The sequence below is a fragment of the Varanus komodoensis genome, unplaced genomic scaffold (genome assembly GCF_004798865.1).
Source record: "Varanus komodoensis strain SLA01 unplaced genomic scaffold, ASM479886v1 scaffold42, whole genome shotgun sequence".
NCBI classification, from domain to species: domain Eukaryota; kingdom Metazoa; phylum Chordata; class Lepidosauria; order Squamata; family Varanidae; genus Varanus; species Varanus komodoensis.
In genome coordinates this window covers 155936-181112 of record NW_025335972.1, presented here as the reverse complement: position 1 = coordinate 181112, position 25177 = coordinate 155936, and the positions used below count along the sequence as shown (strand labels likewise).

Genomic DNA, 25177 nt, shown 5'->3' with positions numbered 1-25177 from the left:
AGCAGAAATACTCCAGCACTGTCACTGTGACCATGCCACATCACTGGCTGAGCAGCTGCTTTGCAGGCAGCAGGCCCCCTAGTTCTACTCTTGGCATCTCCTCACAGGCTGGAAGTGGTCTTGTCTAAAACCCCCGAGAGTCGTGACTGCTCATCAGTGCAGGCAATACTGAACTAGACGGACTTGGGAAGAGGCAGCTTCCTATGTGCCTGAGTTAAAAGGCTCTGCCTGAGATACTTAAAAGGCATTGCAAACAATCAATCAGCAGTTGTTAAGGGAAGGTAGGAAATGGGCTTATGGGGAAACGAAGGCAAGATAAGTTCTCCTATATTACCAAGGATAACTTGACTCCTACCCACATAAAGCCGATCCCCTTCTAAGGGCAAAGGCACTGGCTTTTTAAAAGTTTGTGCTACAAATTATGAGAACCAGAAGCTCTCCCTGCTCAAAATAGTGGAGTTGGTTAAGAGCCAAATAAATGTGCCCTAGAAGGCCAATGAGACACTGAACTATGATGCCTGCCAGTAATGGGCCCAAGTTTTGTGCAGGGACAGAGAATGAAGAGGCATTCAGAGTGGTGCCACCATTTCAGAATCAAGGTCTAGGCCTGGTGACCGAGGCCAAGGGGCCAGAGGAGGCCTATGCTTGTCACATGCCGCAACATTGCTAGTTCTATTTCAACGGAAGCTGTCAACCGATAACCATTATTGCCATGAAGAGGTCAACTCAGACCTGCAATGAGGTTTCCAGCAGCATGCCACAACATGTGCAAAAGTATTAGGGAGATGAGAAGGCTATATAATTGTAACAAAACAAATAGTAGTCTATAGAAGCAGCAAGAATGGGGAGTGGGGGGTGGAGCAAAGGGAGAATGAAACAGGGCTAGGAAGCGGTTGCCAGGCCGCTTAAAGTAGAAAGTAGATCCCCAGGTGATTTGCACTTCAACTCCTAGCATTCCCAGCTATTCACCATGCTGGCAGGGCTCCTGGGAGTTGGTGCCCAAAACATCTGCAGAACTGCCTTCTGCCCACTCCCAAAGCCAAAACTGTGAGAACAATTGAAGTTACTGCTGAGATTTTTGAATAGTCCCTACAGGACTGCAATGAAGCCAAAGGCACTGCTTCAAGAACAGTTTCACAAATGCTGAACATACCTTGAGGGTGTCCTTGTCTTCACAAAGAGAAGACAGAGTGACTGAACACAAAGGCACAAACTGTTCAACCATCCCATATAAAGTGCCAAGTTCTTGAGATCACATCAGCCAGTGTTTAATTTAACGGGGCAATTATTTTCTGTGAGAGCTGCTTTCTACCATTTGATTGTGAACAACAGCAAGTTGGGTGAAGGTTTACTAAGAATTGGAGGGAAAGCCCCACAGGATAAACCCTAGATGACTGCTCTAAACCTGACCTTCTGTGTGACAAAAATACTACATACTGTATATTCTACAACAGTGGGGTGGGGTCAGAGGTGTTTTTGTCTGGGGGAGCTTCATGCTTGTGAGCAGGACTGGAGACAACAATGGATGGGACTACACTTTTCTCTCTGTTCATCTGACTGCTAAGGAGGGTCAAATTGCTCTTGCTGGAGGCCTGAATGCATTGGAAGGTGGCCAAGGCCTGCATGCAGTTAGTCTGTAGGCTGCAAGTTGCTCACCCAAGCAGGGGTTCTGCCTAGGAGCAGAACCAGGGGGTGGGCCAAGAGATGGGGAATGACAGAGCGGTTAGTAAGAGAAGACAGAGTCCTCAGCATGTGGAGTATCAAATCACACAATTACCAAAATGGGCTGTGAGGAATATAATAGAAAGGAGGCCTTCTACAATGTTGACTCTGGATATGATCAGTCTTGAAAGTCCATACGCTGAAGGGGCCATATAATCTCACAGCTTCAGCTTCTGCTTTTTCTGCCTGAAAACTTCTGCAATGCAAGAGCTGAAATGATGGGCAGTGGCTTACTTGGATTAGGCATGGACACCCATTTTAACACATATGCCATCCTCCCTCCAGCCACCATCCAACCCACCACCCTCTAGGAAATTAAGGGAAACTTTGGCAAGCTGAACAGAGCATCAGGAGTATGACACCTTTTGTTTCCTGCAAGTCTGCACCTGGAACCTGGCTCATGAAAGACAGGTCCACATGCCTGTTTTTTCAGCAAAGCCCACTGTTACCTCCACAAAGAGAAGACGCAAACCTCTGAATATCAGTGGCCAGGGACTGGAAGCAGGAGGATGTTGTTGCCTTTCTCAGAGGGGCTGGCCAGGGTGAAAATGGGATCCTTAGATGAATGCCTCTCTCAGCCCCCAGAAATCCCCAGCAATGCTGCTTTTTTGCTGCTGCTGGTGGGAAAACCACAATACTGGAAGAGAGGGCTAGAATCCAGCCCTCAGCAAGCCCTATTGGGCTTGCTGTCCTGGTGCTACTAGGAACAGTGATGCCCCACCTGCAGGCCAGCTGGGCAGCAAACCGGAGGTAGATGGGCCACATAGTGTCTAACTACTATGTCATCCTGACTCTGGAAATGCATTTGTAATTCGCATGGCTATCGGTCCCTCCATGCCAGAGTCATGTCCTACCCATTCACTCACTGCTCCTTTGGTGGGGCAAAAAAGCTGCCCATTACACTGAATCTATGTTAAAAAGAAATACTAGATCCATGATCACACTGCTTTTTAGAAGAGCAATTTTCACACCTCGGTTAAAAAAAAGTAAGCAGTACATGCTTCCCAAATGTCGTTACATACATGGAGTGCTCAAAGGGAAACCTCTAGCTCGGCACCCTGCAGCCTATTAGCTTGCCCCAATACTCCCCGCTCATTTCTCTTTTCCTGCTCTCAACTGCTCTATGCATGCCTCAAATCATGATAAACTTTAAAGCATCAGTTAAGAATAAATCATGCTGACTGTGCAGGCTTATGCAAATTCAGCATTCCTGCTGCTGCAACACTAACTGGCTATTTTTGAAAGCCCCAAAACACTTGAAACTCAAATGGAATAGCTTGGATGCCCCAGAGGCTGAGTACCAGGGGTTCTATGCTTAGCACAAACTTAGCTGGATTTTAGCATCCAGTTCTCTCATGCAGCCTCAGTTCAAGGTTCCTTTCTTCCTGGGGCTTGCCATGTATCTAGAAATGCTTTAATGAGCTGTGGGACTTCCCCGTGCACACAGTTCAGGAGGATGCTAGGAAACCGTGCAGCCAAAGTTGCCAAAGCAGCATGTGAGAAAATGGTGGGCAGGCCACTACAGAGGTGAGCACAGCTCAGTGTTATCTGAGAGATGGACACATTCTCCTAAGTTTCTGTCTCCTACATTTCTGCACATTACATGAAGCTGTATATTTTTACTTACTTACTTTTCAATTTATATCCTGCCTTTTCCCCACAAAGGGCTCAAGGCAGCTTACATCATTCTCCTCCTCCATCTTATCCCCACAACAACCCTGTGAGGTAGGTTGGGCTGAGAGTCTGTGACTGGCCCAAAGTCACCCAGTTGGTTCCATGGCTGAGCGGGGACTAGAACCCAGATCGTCTGAGTCCCAGTCCCATGCTCTTAACCACTATACCACACTGGCTCTCGTTCTGGTGGGCATGAGGATGAAACAAGGAGTTATGGAAGACAAACTTGGCAGCCTTCTTGAAATTTCAACAAGTATTCCTTGAAAACTCTTAAAGCCTACCTTTGCAACTGTTAAGGCAGCCTTCCCTAAGCAGGTGTGCCTCCCAGATGTGTTGGGCTTCAAATCCCATCAGTTCCAGCTAGCACAGCTAATGGTGAGGAACCCTGGGAAGTGTCTGGAAGGCACCTGGTTGAGAAGGTTAATCTTCTGGGACTAAAAGTTAACTTTCAAGAAAGGGCAGGGGGAGGCTCATTCTCTGCATGCTAAATTCTGCTCCTAAAGACACTTCCTTGCACTGATGGAAATGCAGAGTAAATACCAAGGTATGCCCCATGCAGTCCCTGGAAAATGTCTTGGATGAGACTATTGTCAGTCCAAAGAAGGCAGCACTTATGAATAGTCTCCCAGGGAGCACTGAAAGGCAAACTTATACTCTGGAAAGGTAACTGTCACTGAAATTCCTCAAGGATTATTCTGGGGCTTCATTCTTTATTTGTTGGCGGCCTTGGGAAGGAAGGAGAAACAAACTGGAATGCATTACTGAGGCAGATACAGATTTGAAATTATGTAGAATGAACAGGATGACCTCAGGCATTAGAGTTAAGGAAACATTTGGTAGGGCAAAGGGCAGGGAGGAGCATTCAGGGGACTCAGACTGAGTTTCTGTCTGGGACATCAGATGGAAATGGGAGAGGTACCACAGGATCCTTATTGTTCATAAGAATGAACTGGAGGTGAGGTAGCTGCAAACAGCAGCAAATGTAATTCTCAGGTGTAGCAGGCAAGGCATTTCCAGGACAGTGAGATGTAAGCACATTTTATGAAGGGATTTATTTTTTAAACTTATATTATATATTGGCCCACGAGCCCTCTAAGCGGATTCCAATAAAATCACATTAGCTTTCCAAGAGCATTCCATTTTGAACACTCGTGTTCACAAATGAATCCCCTCAAAAGTGAAAGAGATGCAAGTGAGGGCCACTACAGGAATGAACTTCTTTCACATGGCAAGGTCGGGGAAAAGCAATCTTTTCAGCCCAGGGCCATGGTCATGGCAGGTTTTTGTACTCACATCTGCTAGAGAGCAGGAAACCAGTACCTTGTGTATGAGAAGCATGTTGGCTGCAACTACACAGGAAAATTTTAGGGTCTTGGCAAAAAGCTCACTGAAACCCCTCAGGATCATTGTACTGGAGCAGTAAGAGGAAAAACCACTCTTTGGAATGGCTAGGAAAGAAAGGGAGAAAGATAACATGGCAATGTTGCAGCTTCATTGCAGAAAACCACAATATGTCCACATCGTGCACCCCATCGGCCTCTGGTTAACCCATCCACAGGATGTGGACATAGAACTAGTTCTATCTTAGTCCAACCAAGATGATCAGGGGAGAGTTGGTGGTATGTCTTCTCTAAGAGTGTATTATTTCCCAGAAGACAATGACAAGGGACTTATGAGTAGGAATGAGATCAAGCACAAATACAGGGAAGTCATTCTCTTGAGAGTTCAATGTTCCTGGCTGTCTCATGAAGCAGACCAGTAAATTTATTTCTACAAAATGAGAGAACCACCATTAGAAGGCTTTAAATAAGGGAGAAAGAGCTTAATGAAGTACAGAATTATTAACGGTCAATTAAAAAGTGGAAGGACATTCGGACTCACTCATACCCTGCCTAAGATATTTGGCTCACCCTTGATGGCAACAGGTAGATGGTTTGTAACATCCTTTGCTCTGATCCAACAAAGCAACCCTTATTCTCTCAGCAATTCCTACAGACAGGATGGGGCTTGTGTGTGGTATGGGATCTGCATGCTCCAGTTGAAATAGAGTTGTGCATATTCATAACAAGGAGCAAGGAAAGGGCATCAGAACAAAATATGTTCAGATCCATTCCAATATTGTAATTCTATGGACACTACTAATCCCATTGTAGCAAGCATACACTGGCTTCCTTGCACATGGAGCATAACTGAACCTGGCAGCTTGAAGTGCTGAGTTCACAGAGACCTTCAAATTGGGCATGAAATGGATTTTGCAGTGTTCGTCTAACACACTTGCCTAGCTCTTCCTAGCAAATTATTGATGTGCATCCTATTGAAGGTGGGGTTTTTAAAAATAATTATGATGAGCATGACACATGTTTTGGAGCAACTCCTCCGTTCAACAGTGCCACAGTTTGTTGACTAGAAGCTAGGCATTTCTGCCTTTTTGTCTTATGACACTGCAGTTTTCTCAGAAGCGCTGTGTCATGGGACAACTTGCAGAGTCATGTTTTGCTCCACAACTTCTGGCCTGCTGAGTCAATAAAAGAAGGGTGGGTTACCATACATCTTCAGTGGCATTTCTTATCTCCAGGCTGCAGCTGAAGTTGACAAAGAGCTGCAAACTTCATGCTGCCCTCTGTAGAGAGCAGTTGAGAAGTACAACTTTAGAAAGCAAATATTTCAGAATTTAAAAATGTATGTTGTGAAAGGACATTAATGCCAAGATTTGAGGAGCTGCTTAAGCTCAGACTAGTTCAGTGGAACTCTTGCTTCTTTTCCTTTCTGCAGGACCATTTTCCATCTCATGTCCCAAACCAGAAGGCTTTTGAAATGCCTCACATTAGTGTGGGGGAATCAGAAGGGAAAAGGTACACAGCCCAAATCTTTATCTCCTCTACCACTGTAGAGCTAAACAAAAAATTATATGGGAGATTCCAGAACCATTCAAGCATATGGAGTGGTACACTCTCATACTCACATGAGTTTAGCCACAACCATCACCACCCACATAAGAGAGAGGTATGAGAAGACCTGAAGAAACCATGAGGCTTGCAGTGGTACAAAAAGTCTAAAGAAAAAGCCTAAGTGGGGGGCAGGGGGAACCCCCAACAGCCCCATGATAAGTCACTGACATGGAATATTGACAAACAGAGGAAAAAATAACAGTAGTATGGGATGACTCAACAAGGCAAAGGGTGGGGGGGCATCAAGTGATAAAAACTGTAGACAGAATAATTTAATTGCCTGGATAGGTAACTTCCTGGCCCTAGGAATGGACACAAGAGCTATCAAAAGGCATCAATGAAAAAATCCAAGATTTTAATGTAGCCCATGAATGCCCACATGACTCTCACCAAAAACTACCCCCAAATTAAAATAAAACCTAAAGAGAGGGAAACACAAACAAGGATGGAGCAAGCTCAGTGGGAAAGGAATGTCAAATGCCAATTGGAGAGGGGATAAAAAGGAAACCAAGTGACTGGAACCATGAACAGAAGCACCCCACATGGCAACATTTTGTTGCAGGGTCCCATTTGTACTAAATTAGTGTAATTTACTTCTATCACAAGAACATAGAGGTTCCTAGACTCCCAAGGTGGGATTCTGCAAAGTAGAATTCTAACCCTCTTGGAACAAGTTTCTGGAAGAAAATCTGCTTCATGGTTTCCCACAACAGAATGGGACATCCTGCACTAAGATCTCACAAGCCCCATTCCAAGAGCAGGAAGGCACTGTACAAGAAACGACTGCTTAAGTCCATATATTTTAATTTACAAAGAAACAAGACAGACAGTATATGCATAAGCATTGCCATTTGTAATAGGATGACATCCTCTTTGTGGTCTGTTCCTCAGTCCTTTTGAGCTGTGAGAAGTGCTTGAGAATCTTTCCCATCTGGACACTCACCCTATGATGAGAGGTCCTAATTGCTCTTTTGGTTCTTGGAAGGACCATCTTGCGCCTTCACAACAGAAACAATGCTTTGACCGAGAGATGACTCTAGGTTGGTTTGGATGTTGCAACAGCAGTAGCACATCCATTGGTTTAGCTCGCGTAAGATTTAGAGGCCCTCTTCCACGTGGGAGGAAGAAGCCATTAACAGTAGTCCTTACTACCCAAATGTGTTTTCTAGTCCTAGCTGGGCAACAAGTAAATGGCAAGGACATGCATACTTGAGTCCATCCATGCAGTAGTGAGTCTGTAAACATTACAGAACTTTAGTGGGATGAACCAATGAGGAAAGGGGGATCTGCACGAATGCTGCCACACCTATCAGGCACCCAGCAGATCTGTAGGTATCACTACACTGGGGTGTGCAACTTAGAATCATAGACTCATAAAATAGTAGAGTTGGAAAGGGCCATGAAAGCCACTGGGTCCAACCCCCTGCTGTTGCAGGACACCACATTACACCATCCCACTCAGATGGCTGTCCAGTTTCTTTTTGAATGTCTCTACTGTGGGAGACCCCACCACCCCTCTAGGCAGCTGGTTCCACTGTTGTATTGCTCTGACAGGGAGAGGCTTTTCCTGATGTCCAGCCTGAATCTGGGTTGCCACAACTTGAATTGATTATTCTGTGTCCTACACTCTGTCATCAGCAAGAAGAGTTCTTGACCTTCTTTGCGACAGCCTGTGAGGTACTTAGAGGGATACCATGTCCCCCCTCACTCTTCTCTTCTTAGCTTGTGGCCCTTTACATGTTTTGACCTAGAACTCCCGTCAGTCTGTGCTACTAGCTATGCTAGCTACAGAACCTGGTTACCAAAACTTCTGGAGAGCCACACTCTGCCCCCCTCTGATTTAAACTCAGCCAGGAAATTAACACACACACCCTACACATACTAGTAAACAGCAGAGGGTCTTTCCCATCCTTTGCAACATGCAACTTTGCTCATTTACATGACTCATTTGGAAATCTGTTGTTGTAATACATGTACTTTTGGGGGGAAATTCATAGATCAAGAGTAATGCACATGCTTTGTACTTTAAGGTTTCCGGTTCAGTTTCTTGCATCTCCACTTCCAAAGAGGTCAGATAGCAAAAGTTTGCTCAAATGGTGCCCTGCACACACTTTGCATTATCACTAACAGGGCCATATAGCAAGGGCTTCTATTAATCAGCACATTCCTCCTTGCTATGCATGGAGCTCAAGGCAGGCCATCTTTTTCTAGCTACCAAGGTTTTACCGAGAAAACTCAGATAGTGCAAAGATGTGGTCACAACCCCTCAACCACTGCTACCTAGCTACAGGCTTCTACTGCAGTTTATTTCGTGTAAGAGCAACTGAGTCAGCACCCTTTCTAGTAAAAGCATTTCTTACTAGAAGGAAGGGTAGCCCCTAGCTGGGGAGGTTCAAACCTCAGATGTCTACAACAATCAGTGCTAGGTTAAGGATTCCGCAAAGGTGGCTTCAGAAAGCATTCCAGCTATGTAGGAGAATCACATAATCCCCCACCTTTTGGGATGCAAACAACTCCCCAGTATTGACAAAGCACCATCAAGGCATATGATAATGTACATGGAACATAGCCATCATCAGCCTTGATGAACTTACAGCCTAGGTTTTGAATAGACAGTTGCTGAGAAAGCAGGAAACAGACAGAAGAAGAATGTATGAGAGCAGAATTGTACAAACTTAGGTGCACTTTCTAAAGGGGGGAAAGATGAAATCGTTAAGCCCAAGGCTTTACGAGAAAGATGTATTTTGAAGAAGGAAGTGGAATCACACTGATGTTTTAGAAAGACTTTCCAGGACTACAGGAACTACTAAATCCAGAGACCGTTACTCAGTGCGCATCCTTTCCGATTTTTCTGCAGTCTGAGGCAGCAGCTTGATTGATTTTGTGCCCTGAGCCTCTGCAATTCTACACCCGTGGTTCTCTTCCTATCTAATCACTCTTGGTGTCTCCACAAGGGAACACTCTTCCTCTGTGATCTTTCTTCATTTGGATTCTTCAGGGCTCTGCTCATGTAACGAGATGCTTAATTCTGCCCAACCACCATTTAAATCAGCCTTCCAAGATCTGCTGCCCTCTGGATGTGCTGGATGGCAGGTGGGTGGGGATGATGGAAATGCAGTCCAACACATCCAGAGGGCAGCAGGTTGGAGAAGGCTGGTCTAAACTATTGGGGTTTTAGATGCCAGATTCTTTTGCTTGCTCTCAGCACCTCATCCCATTCCAGTCCAGTGCCAGTTCACCCTGCAGGGCCCTCACCCAGTAGCCTCTGCAGACCCACCCACCCCATCTTCCAATGTGGCAGATTCATAATTTCCAATCACTTCAAAGTGAAACCTACCAGTCCCTCTAAATGCATCCCTCTGACTGCAGGTGTCTTTCACAGACAGCTATATAATGGCAGAGATTAACTATCAAAACAGCTGTCCGCTATCAATATTGTTATGCTGGAATGCAAGGAGATTTAGCTTTATGGTGCAGGGAACTCAGCAGCCACAAATGTCTTCTAAGGACCAGACAGGATGGAGGCCTGAACTTGCCAGAACAAGAAACAGACTTCAAGGGTGTTTCTGGTGTTCAAATTCCACTCCAGCCCATGACCAAATCCTCACTTCTGGCTGGTAGGCTACCTCAGCCTATGTCAACATGCGGGGAACATGTGGCACTCCAGATGCTGTTGGACTCAAACTTCTACCAGCCAGCATAGCCAATGGCAAAGGATAATGGGTGTTGCAGTCCAGCAACATCTGGAGGGCCCTCCCTTTCCCATGCATAATGTAATCTGAAATGCACTGAAACAAAGATGGGAGAAGAGGAACCAAGGAAAAAGTGAGTAAAAGGTTGCAGTACCCAAGACCTCCAAAGAGAGACACTTCCTGGAGGACGAAGAGGATGCATCCAATGTGCCAGTTGCCAGGCTGAGTCTTCACATGCCTTTACTAGGCATTGGGATTCTCACGCTCCTGCTGCTGGCACCCAAACTAAATACTAGCCATCAAGTCAACAGTTACCTCTTAAACAATGAGATCTAATTTCATGTGTCAATTGCAACACCCCATACTCTACAAATTTTTGGTCTTAACTTTGCATGGCTTCCAAGGAGAAGAGGTGGCAGGCACCACCTCTAGTGCTACCTGCTGCCCAATCTCTAAAAGGAAGACCTGTCAGTAGGCAGGACTTACCCACAGCCCGGAACAAGCAGGCCCCATCTTCCTTCATCTGTTTTATGATGAAACCTTTCTTCTCTCTCAGCGACTTCTCGAACCTGTGTTCCTGCTGGTGACAGGAGGGGCAGATGTCAGCAAGTTAGACAGCATCCCCATCTCACAAACTAGGAAGGGCAACTGATCCTTTCTCTCTAATTCCACACATGACAATCCCACAAAAGGAATCCCAGCTTGAAAATCCACACCAAAGGCACTTTCTAGGTTTGGGGTGACACTGGGGGTGGGGGTTATGCTCATCACCATCACTCAAATAGAAGATGGCTCTGTGATTGTGCAGAGAATGCTGCAGGCAAGCAAGCAAAACCACCTGAAGAATTTGTATGGCACAAAGTATGTCTCCAGCCCTCATGCTTAGAAATACACAGCTGGTCATTTGCCCAGTACTTTAAGAGCAGCACTTTCATGCATGGGTACACACACATGAACGTAGGAATCCTGCAAACCAATTATCCCTTCTCAGTGCTGTTAACCAAATGCATATCAATCAAATCCTGCAACTCTAGCAATGAAGAGTAGCAATTTACTTTATGAAACAGATAGACAAAAGCATGTGTCTGGGGATCCCTGTGCACAAGGACTCAATTCAGGTCAGACTTCATTAAAATAATGAAATCAGGTTCATTTAGTCATCTATGAAATAAATCCCAGAACTATGAATAGTAACACCTATTTCAGGAACACCAGATTAGAACTTCTTTTCAAAGGACTTGCCTGGGAGAAGGCAGCCCACGTGGATCAGGACATCTTAGAAAGCTTACTGTCACCCCCCTTCGGGAGCCTACTCGGTCAGTTAAGAACTTGCTGGACAACTTATGTGAGCTTTCCTTTGGACTCCCTGCTCTTGAGTTTATGCCTCAAATGACAGTGCTGCCATCTTCTGGCAGCAAAGAGAACAGACAAATTTGCCAAGATTTTGCTTCCAGGGTGCACTTTCTCAACAATTTCTACCCTTCAGTGCCACCCAAACCAATATTTTTATACCCAACTGGAATAATCAGGAAAGCCATAGGTTTGTAGAGGTGAAGGCCCATACTTGGGGGCATGAATATGGATTGGAGAAACTGCCCCCAACTTGGTGTCTATTCAGAATGGTTGAACAACTCCCAGCATTCCTAATGATTGGCCATGGTGTCTTGGGCTAAGGGGAGTTTAAAATATCAGGAGGGCACCAGGATGGAGAAGTCTGGGCTACAAAATGTGTGGGATGTTTTTCAAACTTTTGCCACTGAGCATATTCTTCCAATTGTTTTATACAGTGAACCAGGCAACCTTGTTCATTAGGATCACTTGAGAGCATCCAGACAACCGAAGAGCAAGGAGAACAATAAGGGCATCTAGTCCAAGATCAGGCTTTCCCCAGGTCCTCTGCAGACTAGATTGCTGCACAAAGTACCAAGATAGCATAAAGCAGAGTAATAACAATCACTCCCATATTACAGATAGAAGACTGCAACTTAGAGCCCGTGTTTCATCTAAAAGGTCACTTTGGGGTTTCATAGCCAAGGTTCCATCTGAATTGAAAGCTCATTCTCTTAGCTGCTACTTTAGCAACTAGATTCTACCTCCATAGCACCTCTTCCCTTGCAGAAATAGGCAAGCAGACCCAGATTGCTCCTGCATCAGCAGCATCTCTTTTGCCTCTTTGGTGAGGCCATCCCTGCTCTGGATCAGTTTACAGCATTGCACTCAAGTCATCCATTAGTGCCTTACAAAGTGAATATAATCAGAAAGCAGAACAATGTTAGAGCTCAAACAAACTGGCACAGGCCCTTTCACAATAGTTGCACTTATCTTACAAAGGAATCTGTCTACTCACATGGGGGCCGGGGGGAGGATATAGAAGGATGAAGTTCAACAGGTTGCACACTCTCCATACAGGTTATGTGTCACCATGCTGACCACCTCCCTCCCACCCCCATCACATTTAGCAACTTCAGCCATGTGAACTAAAACATGCTTTCTGAAAATCGAAAAAGACCTATGTTTAAAGTAATGTTTCTCTCTCTTCACTGCTATGACAGCTAAAAGGTATTCTTAGAAGATGACACCTGAGACAAAGAAACTCTTTTGTGCCTCACAATTATGACAGCACTATCTCTTCTCTTCCTACCTACCTGGTTTAGGATGTGAATGGGTTTTACAGGCGGAGACAACAGCTGATGTACAGCCTTCCCAACTTATTTTCTCCAAAAACTTCTTAATACAACCTCAGTCATCTCTGGCTTCTACTCATGTTGGCTGTGGCTGAATTCTACTCCAAAACATCTGGAGAGCATCAGGCAAGTTGTAAACTGACCTTATAACTTTGCAAAAATGTATAATATACATCCTGGAGATTTCAGGAGGATTCTGCTACTAAAACATGGCTGTACACTGTGCTAGATGCTGTGCGCAAGTTACAGGGCTTACATTCTATACCTGATGGACAATGTGGGAGCACAGTGACCTGGATACAGCCTACCAAAGTAGGAGATGGTCTAGCAACATAAGGAAGTGCAAAAGATGTGGGGTTGCCTTTATCATCTAAAGTCCACTTTAATTATGTCAAGATGAGAGAACCATAAGCCCAGCCTTGTAAATAAGGTTGCTAGCATGAAAAAAACATGTTGAGGGCTGGCAGAATGAAATGCTAACCCTAACTCTTCCTACACCACCAAACCATTGCATTTCTATGCTAAGGGCGGAGAGATTCACCTCTCTTCTCCAAACGTGCTCATTTATCTGTGTGCAATTTCTTCTCACCTATGGCAACACGGTTATGGCTCAAATGATGTTGCATAAGCCCTTGCTCTGATATGCAAAAAAGAAATCCAATGTCTTGAAACTGCATGTGCAGGGAGAAAAAGAAGGAACTCTTTTTTGCTACTGACTGCTTCCTTTGTGCGGATAGGAACTACTTTAAGATTCATCTTGCTTCCACAACAGAACTTGCTCATCCACTCATACCGCTCCCACTCCTGAGTGAGGCACCACTACAAAACCAGTCAGCAGTTGCTCTAGATGGCTTACTAGGCAGGCACAACACTCTTCTTCCCACCCTCTGACACATAGGCCCAATAATCAGAAAGGCAGTAGAAAAGGACTTTCCCAGAGACTCTAGGTTTACTAAGGATATTTGTTATTGCAATAATATCCAAAGCTAGCCAGACTTCCAAAACATTTTGCAGCAAGCCTCTTACACCACAGCAGGGACCCCTGCACAGTAGGATTCCAATCAGCTGAGTTCAGATAGAAAAAGCAGAACCCCCCTTGAATACAATCTGAACCAGAGCACAACGAAAATGATTAGCTTATATATATTACAGATTTATGGCATTGTAACACATGCATACAACATTCTACATAATTAAACATAGTACCAAAACTATTCCAGTAATCCTATTTACACAGGTGCTAAGAGATAATGAAGGTCAGCAAGTTAGTAAGGAGTATTCCTGTCTGGATGGCCAAGGTTCCATCTCTGTCTGACATCAAAACAGGGGCTCATGACTGCTTTCACCTGCAGAAGCAAATGCTGATAAGGAATGTTCAAGGCTGACGATGTGCCATATACATGTTCCTTGTGTCATTGTGATCTCTTAATATCAGAAGGAGAAACTCCTTAGTTCTGTGAAATGCCAACTAAAGCTCTATGGTACTACTGTTAGCAACTAGACTTTAATGACAAGCCAAGCAAGCATTTTAAGGAGCTAGACATCCAGGTCTGGCTTGTTAGGGTTCAAGCCCGTTACATAAACAGAAAACCCTCCCCCTTGTTGCCATCCTCTGAGCCTCCCTCAGAGTTGGCACTCAGGTGAAGGGCCCAGTTGTTCAGTCCAGGTAGACTGTAGTTGGGAGAGGTATACCAACAAGTACTGTGGTCCCAAGCTGTGTAAGACCATACAGTTAAAACCAGCACCTTGAATTAGGTGAGGATGCATACAGAGCACCAGTGCAAGTGGGCCAGAATGGTCTTATGTGACTGGACCAGCTGGTCCCAATTATTAATCTGGCTGCCATATTCCACATGAGCTGCAGCTTTGAGAGCAGCCCCATGTAAAATACATTGTAGTAATCTAAGTTAGGAATTACCAGGGCACAGATTACTGAAATCAGGCTGTACTTGCCCAGTTAGGGACATAGCTGGCCCACCATCCAAAGCTCATAGAAGGCACTTTGAGCCACTGAGGACACCTGAGCCTCAAGTGTTTAAGATGGATCAAGGAGCACACACGAACTACAAACCTGCTCCTTCAGAAGGAGCGCAACCCTATCTAGAACAGGTTGAGCGCCCTCCATCTAATCAGAGGAACTACTCATCAATAGCATCTCAGCCTTGCCTGGAACAAGCTTCAATTTGTTAGCCCCCATCCAGTCTATTTTCATAGCCAGATACCAGTTTTAGTACATCCACAGCCTCATCTGCTGACAATGAAAAGGAGACATAGAGCTGTGTGTTAAGATACTGAATGCAATACACTCCAGAACTCTGGATAATCTCACAAAGTAGTTTCAAGTCAAATGGCACTGGGGATGGAGCAGACCCCCAAGGAACTCCATGCTGGAGAAATCTGTGAGGTTCAACTCCAAGCACCACCTTCTGGAAATGCTCCTCCAAGTAGGAACAGAACCACTTGCAACACAGTATATGTTACTCTCCAGAATCACCTCAGAAGGATATCATGGCTAATGTTATCAACATTCACTAAGAGGTTCAGGAGTATCAATGGGGTCACACTCCTCTTGTCCCTCTCCCAACTTTGGGCATCATACAGGGTGACCAAGGCTGTTTTCATGACAAAACCAGGTCTGAACCCTGACTGAAATGGACCCAGATCTTCCATCTCATCCAAGAGTAGCTGAAGTTGGTTGGCCACCACCCACTTAAGAGCCATACCTAGGAAAGGGATATTTGCTACTGGCCTACAGTTAAGGTCTTCCAAGCCGAGGCTTTTCTTCAGAAGTGGTCTCACTGCCACCACTTTCAGGAGGCATAGGATGATCAACAAGTTTCTTGGCCCAGCCAGTTGTTCCTTCTTGTTGGTTTTTGTAAGCCAGAAGGGGCAAGAATCCAGTACAGAGGTGTTACATGAATCTGGCTAAGCACCTTGTCAACATCCTTGAGTTGTACCAACTGAAACTCATCCAATAAAACTGGACCAGGCTGTGCTCTTGGTTTTTTAACATATTTAAATCTGGACAACCAAATCCTATTGGATGCAATAGGTCCCCCCCCCCCCCCGGAAGCATCCAGCAAATAATTTTCAACAGGCCTTATATGGTTCAAAGATGTCCTTGGGACTAGCATGTAATATACCCCAGGCAACCTTAAAATGCTCCACTGGAGTCAAATGGAAGACTGAATGGAGGCAGTGAGATGTTGTTTCTTTGCCACCCTCACTGCCTATAAATATACCCAGTTATAGGCATACAACAGGGTTCAACTGCATCTACTAAGTTTCCTCCATCTGCACCCAAGCCACCTCCTATGTTGCTTCATCAGGCTCAGCTCTGGGGTATACCATGGAGCTGTACAACACAGAAGATGCTCGGAGTGATCATTCAACCATCCAACTCATTTCTTTATGGGCTTTGAAAGGAGCACCAGCCCTATCAGCCAGGAACCCCAGATGGATCCATTAGCTTCTGAGGATAGACCGTAGATCTCCCACCCTTGTGGAGGGGAAAGCCTCTATCAGTCTAAATCTCAGCAGGCAGTGAACTGACCATGACAAATGGGCTGAGTCAAAGCCCTCCATACTCAGAGCAGCATCCTCAGATCTGGCTGAAAAAACCAAGTCTAGAGCATGGCCTGTTACATGTGTTGTCTCAGTAATGTGCTGAGACAGTTCATGGAGGCTATGAAATTCTGAGCCATCCCAGACATGGTGCTCCTCTGCATGAATGCTGAAATACCATAAAACTTCCACTTTAACTGCCCATCACTATTTTTTCCTCAGTCTTACAACATTCAAGGAGTTCCTTACTCAAACTTATACCACGGACTGTCAGATAACACATGGTGGCAAAAATTAGGAAAAACAAACTATCTTCCCCATGTATATGTCAACTGTTTACTTTTTTTAAACTGAGAGCCAGTGTGGTATAGTGGTTAAGAGTGCAAGACTGGGACTCAGGTGATCTGGGTTCTAGCCCCTGCTTGGCCATGGAGTCAACTGGGTGACTTTGGCCAGTCACAGACTCTCAGCCCAACCTTCCTCACAGGGTTGTTGTTGTGGGGATAAGTTTGAGAGCAGCAAGGGGGAAAGGTGGGGTATAAATCTAATAAACATACATAACAGTATAACAATGTCATAAATAAATATCCCCATTGTTTCCAACAAAAACATGACAAGGCCTTGCACAGAAACAGTCCAGTAAATTCCCTCCTGGGCAAAATTCTATTTTTACATGGAATACTCTACACATGCAAAACTCATTTCAACAACTTGTAACCAGTGTGCACATACTGCTTGACTTTGGGAAACTGCACAATCACATGAAAGGAGACCACACACATAACCGGTAGGCATACAAGAGCTGAAGAACCAGGCCCCCACAGATGGAGCAAGAGGAGTAGATTCTGAGATGGGGGAAACTTGTTACACAATAACAAGTCAAAATGTGACTGAATTCTAGACTGTAAATAGTAGTTACCCAAGGAATCACCCATGGTGAATAAATAAGGAGAAATACATGGGTGTCATAGCTAGCAAAAGTCCTATTAGACTAGTAACTGTAGAGCTAGTTTGGCAAAGCTAGTTCTAGACCAACGGGAATGTGTCAGGGCAAGTCAGCATTTCCTCAGAAGATCATCTAAAGCCCAGCACTGCCCCAAGGAATCTTTGTTCAGTGGATTAAAAGTGTGGAACATCCCTATGTTTGTGTGGAGACTATGAATTCCACTGGTTTAGAATAATAAGTACAGTTATATTCTATTGGAGCTGGTTTCGATTTACTTTCCCAAACACACTGAAGTTTAAGACAACAGCGGAATACTCACACACCTGCAATAAATTTGATATTTGCATGTCCTCAATGATATGGCCTGCTAAGCATGGGCAGGATACTAAAACAGGGCATGTGTCAAGTACCTAAAGGCCTGCAGTGCATAGCCTGAAGAACAATGCATTAGGCAAGCCTACCTCCGAGGATGCCTTCTTCTGTGCACCCCATCACAATTCTTTGGTTGACCCAAGTCATCTTGGCAGCAACTGCTAGGCTGGAAGTAGCCAACACAGTGCCTCCAGACATCCTTGATGCCCAGGATGCCCTAGCTCTCCTGCTATTTTTTAAACATTAATCAATTTCCTTAGCAGAAATCAAAGTGGATTACTGTGAAATGGGCTTCTATTGGTGCAGAAAATTGTGGGTTCAAAGGAGCTGTTCCGTATGCTGGGGCTCAGCCTCTACTTCTGCCTTGCCTTAGGACTTTCAGAAAGATTACTTATCTTTTGTGACTAGCCACCCACACCATGGCCAGGATGGCTTCTGAAATTGCCAAATGCACCCACAGCCCAACAGATTATCCCCCCCGCCCTGGCCCCAATTCTAGGTGTTACATTAAAATGGCAAAAGAACACCAAGCCATTCACTGTGACTGTCCTATAATTTGGAACTCCTTCCTCTGTACAAGTGGCCAGACACAAAGCATTTTTGGGGTTGCACATGCCTTTTATGCAACAATGGAAGTGTCAAGTGAGAATGACCTGCTTGTGTGAAACATCATCCCAGCTCAAGAACCACAAAACAAAGATTTCCAGCCACCCTGAAAAAGCTTCTAGCACAATGCACTCCAAATGAGGTACAGCATATACTCAGCTGCAAATCATCAGGTGACATATGCAGATCCACTCTGAACCTGATTTTTGGTAGCCATGGGCTATCCAGAGGCATAGACACATGCATGCCCATCAACCCCCCCAGTACTGCACATTTCTCCAGTGTTCACGGTTGTTGCCAAATTCCCAGTTACATGCATCTAAGGAAAATGTAACTAGGATCTGGCATACCAACCACCATTAGGATAGGAAGGGGCTGCCAAGCTAGCCAGGCTCATAATTTAATTGAATATATTTAGGTATCTTTCAAATGATAGCTTCCTATTTGAAATTTTCCATCTGGTTATAACCAATTTACTTGCTCCAAGCTTTGGGGTAGTTGGTTTCTTCTTATGAACACAAACTTTAGCAGCTTTCCGAAGCAATTTGCATTCTTGTCCAATCCTTACATTTAAGGTATTTCCTCCCAATGTTCAGGACAAATCTACACAGTGCTGCAATTTAAAACAGCTGCCTGGTCCTTTTCCCCTTCTCTAGCAGTGGAAACTGGTATTTCAAGTTCCTTGTTGCTGTATCTGGCAGAACCATAAGCCAGATTCCAAAAAGTCAAGAATTCTGTTTGACCCATTCAACATCTGGGTTTCACATCATTTCTCTAAAAAAAAAAAAAAAAAAAAAAAGCCTAGGATGGTGATGCTAGTTCTTCCAGGTCTGGCAACCGTCATTTGCCACATTAATATCAGACAATTGTGAATTTCAGTTATTAGGTTGGTCAAACAAACATTTAAGAGAATGCAAAGGATGAAATCCATTCTGCCTTACGGAATGGGCATTCTAGAATGTGTCCCATTGTCCTTTTCAGCACAGAGGGTTACTGTGGCAGACATGCAGAAGTGGACAGTATTTCCTGCAGACAGAAAAGTTACTTCAGAGCCACCCTAACAGCAATCACCTCAAGCCATCTTCCAGAAATATTTTCGTGTGGTGGAATTAAGAAGGGATTTCTTTGTGCTTAGCTGTTCTGATTCATCTGAAATATGCTTCCTTTTCTCACTCCTTTCAAGCCTTGGGTAGTAACAGCATGGGACCACAGCAGCAGAATATATAGGAAGATCTCCTTAAGTCTTTTAAGCATATTCCACAATATACTGTTTCCACTGACCGAACTAAGCAGAACCTTTGCTTCACACAGTTTAGCAGGATGAAGCTAGCTAGTAGGAAAACACACAGCATATCCATCAACAAACAAGAGTAAAAGGGTAAATGTAAATCATGCTTGGCAGTGAGCCACAATGAGAAATGCTATTGGGGTGATCAGTTAAACCTCCTACACAGAATAGTTATGAGACTGCTCCTGCACTGGGGAGGGCTCACAATTCACCAGTTGCACAAGATCCTGAATTCAATTCCCAATATTTGCAATTGGAACCTCAGGATCTTCCCTATCAAAGAATTAGAGACCCAGAAGAGCAGCAGCCACTCAGAAGAAACAATTCTTGGCTAACTGGTAACACAATATGAACCAGTTTTGTATAATCACATAAAGATTAGGGCCTCTTATGGGAGACACTCTTTCCTCTATAACACATATTTGTTCAGTCTCGGCCCATTAACAAAACACAAATCCTTTCCCTCAGTGCAATGGGTATCTCCACATTTTCAGTAAGGAACTTAATATTCCAACATGGAGACCCTCTAGAAATGCAGGACAAGCCTGTATTTGTGAACCTTTGATTACCTTCTAAGATGGTTCTGATCTACACAAACTCTGCTTTAACATCTCCTTCCCATTAAACAATTATCTTTGTTTTCCATATAAAAGCACATTTTCCACAGGCGAAGAACACCCATGACTGGAGTCACAGAGAGGAAGATGCCATTTTAGTTAGCACAGAGGAACCATTAATCTTTTATCCCCAAAGAGGACCTCAGGTGGCGATCTCAACCTGAAAAACTGCTCTTTCACTGCAAGATGGTAATGTATACACACAAGTTCTTGATGCACTCCAGTAGAAATCCTGGCCTTCATTCTTTCCTGCATCACATGCCAAAACCAGACCTGACATTCATTCCACAGGGATTTCCACCCACCTACTCTAAGACAAAGGTTTCTACCATACCTGCTGACTTTAAATGAGGTCTCTTTATTCTCTGCTAAGCAGACAGGGAATAATTATTTCATCTTCCATAAGGAATTATGTATTTTCTTAAAATGAGGTCACAATAACCTTCCTCTGTTGGTCAGACAAACCAGAAAAGAATCCTTTCCTTTACACCCACCCTTTACTACTTCTGTCCTAGCTTTCTGGATGATACCACTCTCCTACAGAGAATAAAATAACTGCAATCACAGGAAGAAGTATTTGCTTCCCTTTGCAATCAGCTGGAGAACTATTCCACAATTCATTAACTGGCAAGGCATTTGGAATTGTTTTCTTATAATACAGGCCCCACAATTTAACAAGCAATCCAATCACACTTCTGCTAAAACAAGTGAATCTTTTTTTCCACAAGAATATCCCAAATTAAACATTATCAGGAAGATGGTTTAACTCTTTACAACTAATAGGCTCTTCAGACTCTGTTCTCATGGGTCCCCCAGTGGGAATTTCTAATAAATGAGCCTACTAAATCCAGCACAAGTGATTTCCCCCAGGAGCCCTAGTCTACTGAAAGCATCAAGTGTTCCCAGACCTTGGGAGCAGCATGCTTGAGTGCCAGTTCATATGACATCCTTAGATATGAGCATGAGTGTTAAGAGTAAAGGCAGGTGTTAGGTGTCCACCGAAATATGTTGAGTGGTAAATACGTGTATGATGCAGGTGAACCCAGTAGGAAGCCCCAACTCGGTAGCCAACCGAAATCTGCCTCGCCTTTCTGACTGAACAGCACCGTTGGCGACAGGGTGATAAGCCACCCTGTTTTATGCCATCCTACAGGCCAAAGGCAGCCAAGACTCCCCCAGGGCGATCACACCCAAACAAGCTTCTGACAGGCCACACGAGTCGCTCCCCCGCGAGCCCGGCCTTCGCCGCCTGTCGCCCCCAAAGTGCGAAGTACCTGCTCTACGGTCGCTGGGTCCATGCTCTCGATGCGGGCCGCCGCCGTCTCGTACTCGTCCTCGCTGTTGTAGCCTGCGCCGGCCTCATCTTGCTCGGGACTGTTGCCGCCCCCTCCGCCGGGCCCTCCTGCCCCCAGCCCCCCGCCAGCGCCCCCCCGCCGCCGCCGCTTACTGTGGCCGGGCCCGGAGCAGCAGCCGCCGCCGACCCCGCCCCGCGCCTCGGCCACGCCGGGGTCCAGCAGGCCAAGGCCGGGGCCGTCGCCACCGGCTCCGACACCAGGATTGGGCGGCGGAGGGGAGCCGGCGGGGGGCAGTCCCCAACGGGGCGGTGGGGGAGGGGGCGAGGCCCGGGGACGAGCCCCGCCACGTCCTGAATGTGGGTCTCCGGGGCCGCCCCCTCCTCCGACGCCTCCGCCGGGGCCCCGTGCGTGGGAGTCAGAGCCAGAGCAGCCTCGCGGGTCTTGGCCCCCAACGCCGCCGGGGCCCACGGGCCCTCCTGGGCCTCCCCCTCGAGAGCCAGGCTGATCCCGGTCTCCGTCCCCTGCTGCTGGACAAGCTTTCTTCTTGGGCAGAATAGTCATGGCAAAAACGCGGGTGGGGAGGGGAGGGGCGGCAGGGAGGGAAAGGAGGCGAAAAAAAGACTCCTGGGGAAGCAGAGGGGGGCAAACACCCGGATTGAGAGGGTATGTAATGGCAGCTACCCAAACGAACACGGACGGGGGGCCTTGGAAAGTAGCCGTATGGGAGGGCTAATGTGGGTCAGGTGAGGGATCGGGGGGAGAAGGAGAGGGAAGGAACAGAAAGATATCCGAGAGGGAGACGAAGCGTAAACACCAGGATAAAGAGGGCCAGGGAGCAAGCGGGTACCCGGATGAAGAGGGCTAAGAAACAGGCAGGTTACCCGGATGAAGAGGGCTAAGGGAGGAAGGGCAACTAGGCGGACGAAAAGCCGAAGGGGACGGCAAACACTCTTTTAGAAAGGGTAAAAGGGGAAAGGCGGAGACAAGTGCCCGGATGACAGGATCAATCACAATATATCGCTTTCCCCACCGCAGCTCAGTGCAGCTCAGCAGGAAGGCGGAAGAGAGCGCATCAATCAATCTCCAGGAGGCGCCCAAGAGGGAAGCAGTTATTCAGAGCAGCCCGGATCCACCAGACCAGCTTCTTCCCTCTCTCCTCTACCGCTTTCGAAGTTTCCTGACAGCAGCGTCCACCACGGCCCGTCTGCGGGCCCGGCCTAGTGTCAACATCAACACAGCCGGCCTCTGACCCCGGCGAGCTCAACTTCCGTTTCCACGCCCCTTAGCAACAAGTTAGGCGGTCCCTATGTAAACCATAGCAACCGGGCCGCTTTCAATGGCCGAGGGGCACGTGACTGCACATTCATTGGTTGAGAGTGACGGAAGTCCTTTGCTGAGTGGCCAATGTCTCTGCCAGTTAAATAGCATCCCGCCTCTTTCCCATTTACCACCTCTCCTTGCTACTAATAGAAGGAGAGAGAGGTGGGAGTGTAATTTTCCTCATTCCGATAGGGCGATGAAAGTAGCTACTGTCTCTTAATTCGCAGACAGATACATCTTTGATTTATGATTGGCTGAGATGGACTGGTTATCTCTGATTGGCTATGAGCATTTCCAAGCGTGGAACTGCATAGGTTGGGATATAAGTTCTTACGGTTGGCTGACTGGCTTCTAGAATTCTTGCTTTCTGATTGGCTGATGCACTCTTCCTAATGTGCGTGTGAAGCAGGTAGTTTTGCTAATTGCTAGCATTTTATGGCTCACTTCAACTGTTCAAACAGTTTTATGTGCTTATCTCAGGAAGCTCTACAAATCTCTGGCAGGTTATTTCCCTTCTTCAGCCTGATGCCCACCAAATGTGTTGGATTACACCTCTTGTAATTCCAGGCTAAGGATTATGGGATTTGTAGTTTGCCCCGTCTCGAAATCGCCAGTTTGAAGAATGCTGATCTAGAGAAATTCTTAGTTTCTTTGGCTACTTTTATTTCTCTCGGGGGGACAGGCCTTTAGAAACAGGTATAAATGTGCCCGGGATGGGAAAAATATCTTCTGTACCTTTATGTGAGCTTATAAAGTACAGCGGGCTGGAAACGGTAAATAAATATCCCCCTATTACATAACTTGATGTAGTATTATTTGTGTTACTTGTTTTAAAGGGGAATCTTTGGAAAAGTGGATTCTTAATGGACTTCACTAAATAGAGCCTGCATGGTTCAAGATAGCAAATCACAGATGAGCAGCTTTCAAAGGAGAGCCAATTTCTTCATGCTTGCTGATCTGCTTCTTGGAGGTATCAGCCCAGCCATTCACAGTACATGGGGAAGGCAGAACCTGAAGCAAAGAATAAGACGGTACCTTTACACATAACAGAAGCTGATCAGACTGGCAGTTGAGCCTTCTTCAGTAATGGCAATAGAAGAGCATCTTGCACTGAGGTCAGGAGACTAGTTAAGGGGTGCAGGATGGCTAAATGGCCACTTTGTGCTGCCCCCCCAGCACAGAGATAGGGAATAGCAGGGGGCTGTCACGGCTGCTCCCCAGCACTGGCTGCCTGAGGTAGTGTGTTCATTGCCTAATAACAAAGCTGGCCCTAAAAGGGTCCTTCCTCCACCACTGAGCCTCTCCCACAACAGGGACACATAGCAGTGGATCTACAGCATAGGATGTAGCCTACAAGAAGAAGAGATGCAATACCCTTACATGTTAATACAGTCAGCATGACCGTTATTTTAGCTGTTGACTCTGTAGTATGTTGAAAGAACCCTACCTTTTATTTCATAGGTGGGCAATGGAAGCCAAACACCTCCAAGCCCACTGCATGATAAAATCTGAACTGGGCTCTCTGGGCTCAAAATTGTGCCATTTATACACTGGGGAAATAGGATATCTTGAGCAGCCCAGCCAAAATCCCTTGCCGAGGGAACTGTGATATATATTTGAGTCAGCTATTTGGGAGTTGCCATTGCTTCAGCTCTGGTCCCAAGACCAGGTCCTGTGCACTGCTATTACTGAGCTGCAGAGAGTCAGAACATTTAAAATATATAGGCAAGGTTTCTAGATCTTTACATTTCCAGAATGGTTAAAGCATTTGTTATACTGATGCATAAAAAAACTCATTTTTTTCACTATAAAAGCTACTTTGGTGTTTCTTTTTTGTAATCGGGCAAATGGTAATATAATGTTCTCTAGTCATGGGCTGATTAATAGCAATCCATTAATTTTATGCAAATATATTTCTGAGTATGAGTGCTATGGTTTGTTATGAATCACCCAATCTTGGGCCTCACGCAAACCATGCTTTGAATACTGTTTTATTTAATGGGGATGTGGAGTGTTTGGGTATCTCACCCAACTGTTAAAGTAATTACTAGTATAATGTTCAAGTGATTTTTAACATGCATGGAAATGATAAAGCAAGGTCTTCTGTAATTCTTACATTTATCCCCAATTGTCCCACTATCAACAATAAAAATAGGATACATGCCTTTTATTTGAGTTCTCATCCAATTTTGTTTATTGGCACAAAACTACAGCAGCGTCCACCTTCTTTAAGCAGCTCTTGTCTCCAACACCTTCTTTCCCAGGGCACCTCAGTGATGATGCCTCCTTAGCCCACTCCTCATCCCTCCAAATACATTTGACATTCATTCTTCTTCCACTTTATGCATACATTCTTCACACAACCTTTTCCAGGTCAGTTTTATTCTCCCTATTTGTACACAAACAGGAACCTGAGTTGAAGTGACTTGACCAAGGTCACACTAATTTG

General features: G+C 45.5%; 1 protein-coding gene across 4 annotated transcripts in view; it reads right to left on the bottom strand.

The window, feature by feature from the left end:
* OTUD5 (OTU deubiquitinase 5) overlaps positions 1-22661 on the bottom strand; it is a 47333-nt gene extending 24672 nt beyond the window's left edge. Inside the window, exons 1-2 of one of the 4 annotated variants that reach the window (XM_044443548.1) lie at positions 21388-22661; positions 10523-10616 (exon numbers count right to left, since the gene is read on the bottom strand). In XM_044443548.1, the coding sequence (XP_044299483.1) occupies positions 10523-10616; positions 21388-21969 (676 nt within the window). In that variant the 5' untranslated portion in view covers positions 21970-22661. The remainder of the gene's footprint in view (positions 1-10522; positions 10617-21387) is intronic. The other 3 variants (XM_044443550.1, XM_044443549.1, XM_044443551.1) reach the window with 3 other exon arrangements.
* Between the last annotated feature and the right edge of the window lie 2516 nt (positions 22662-25177).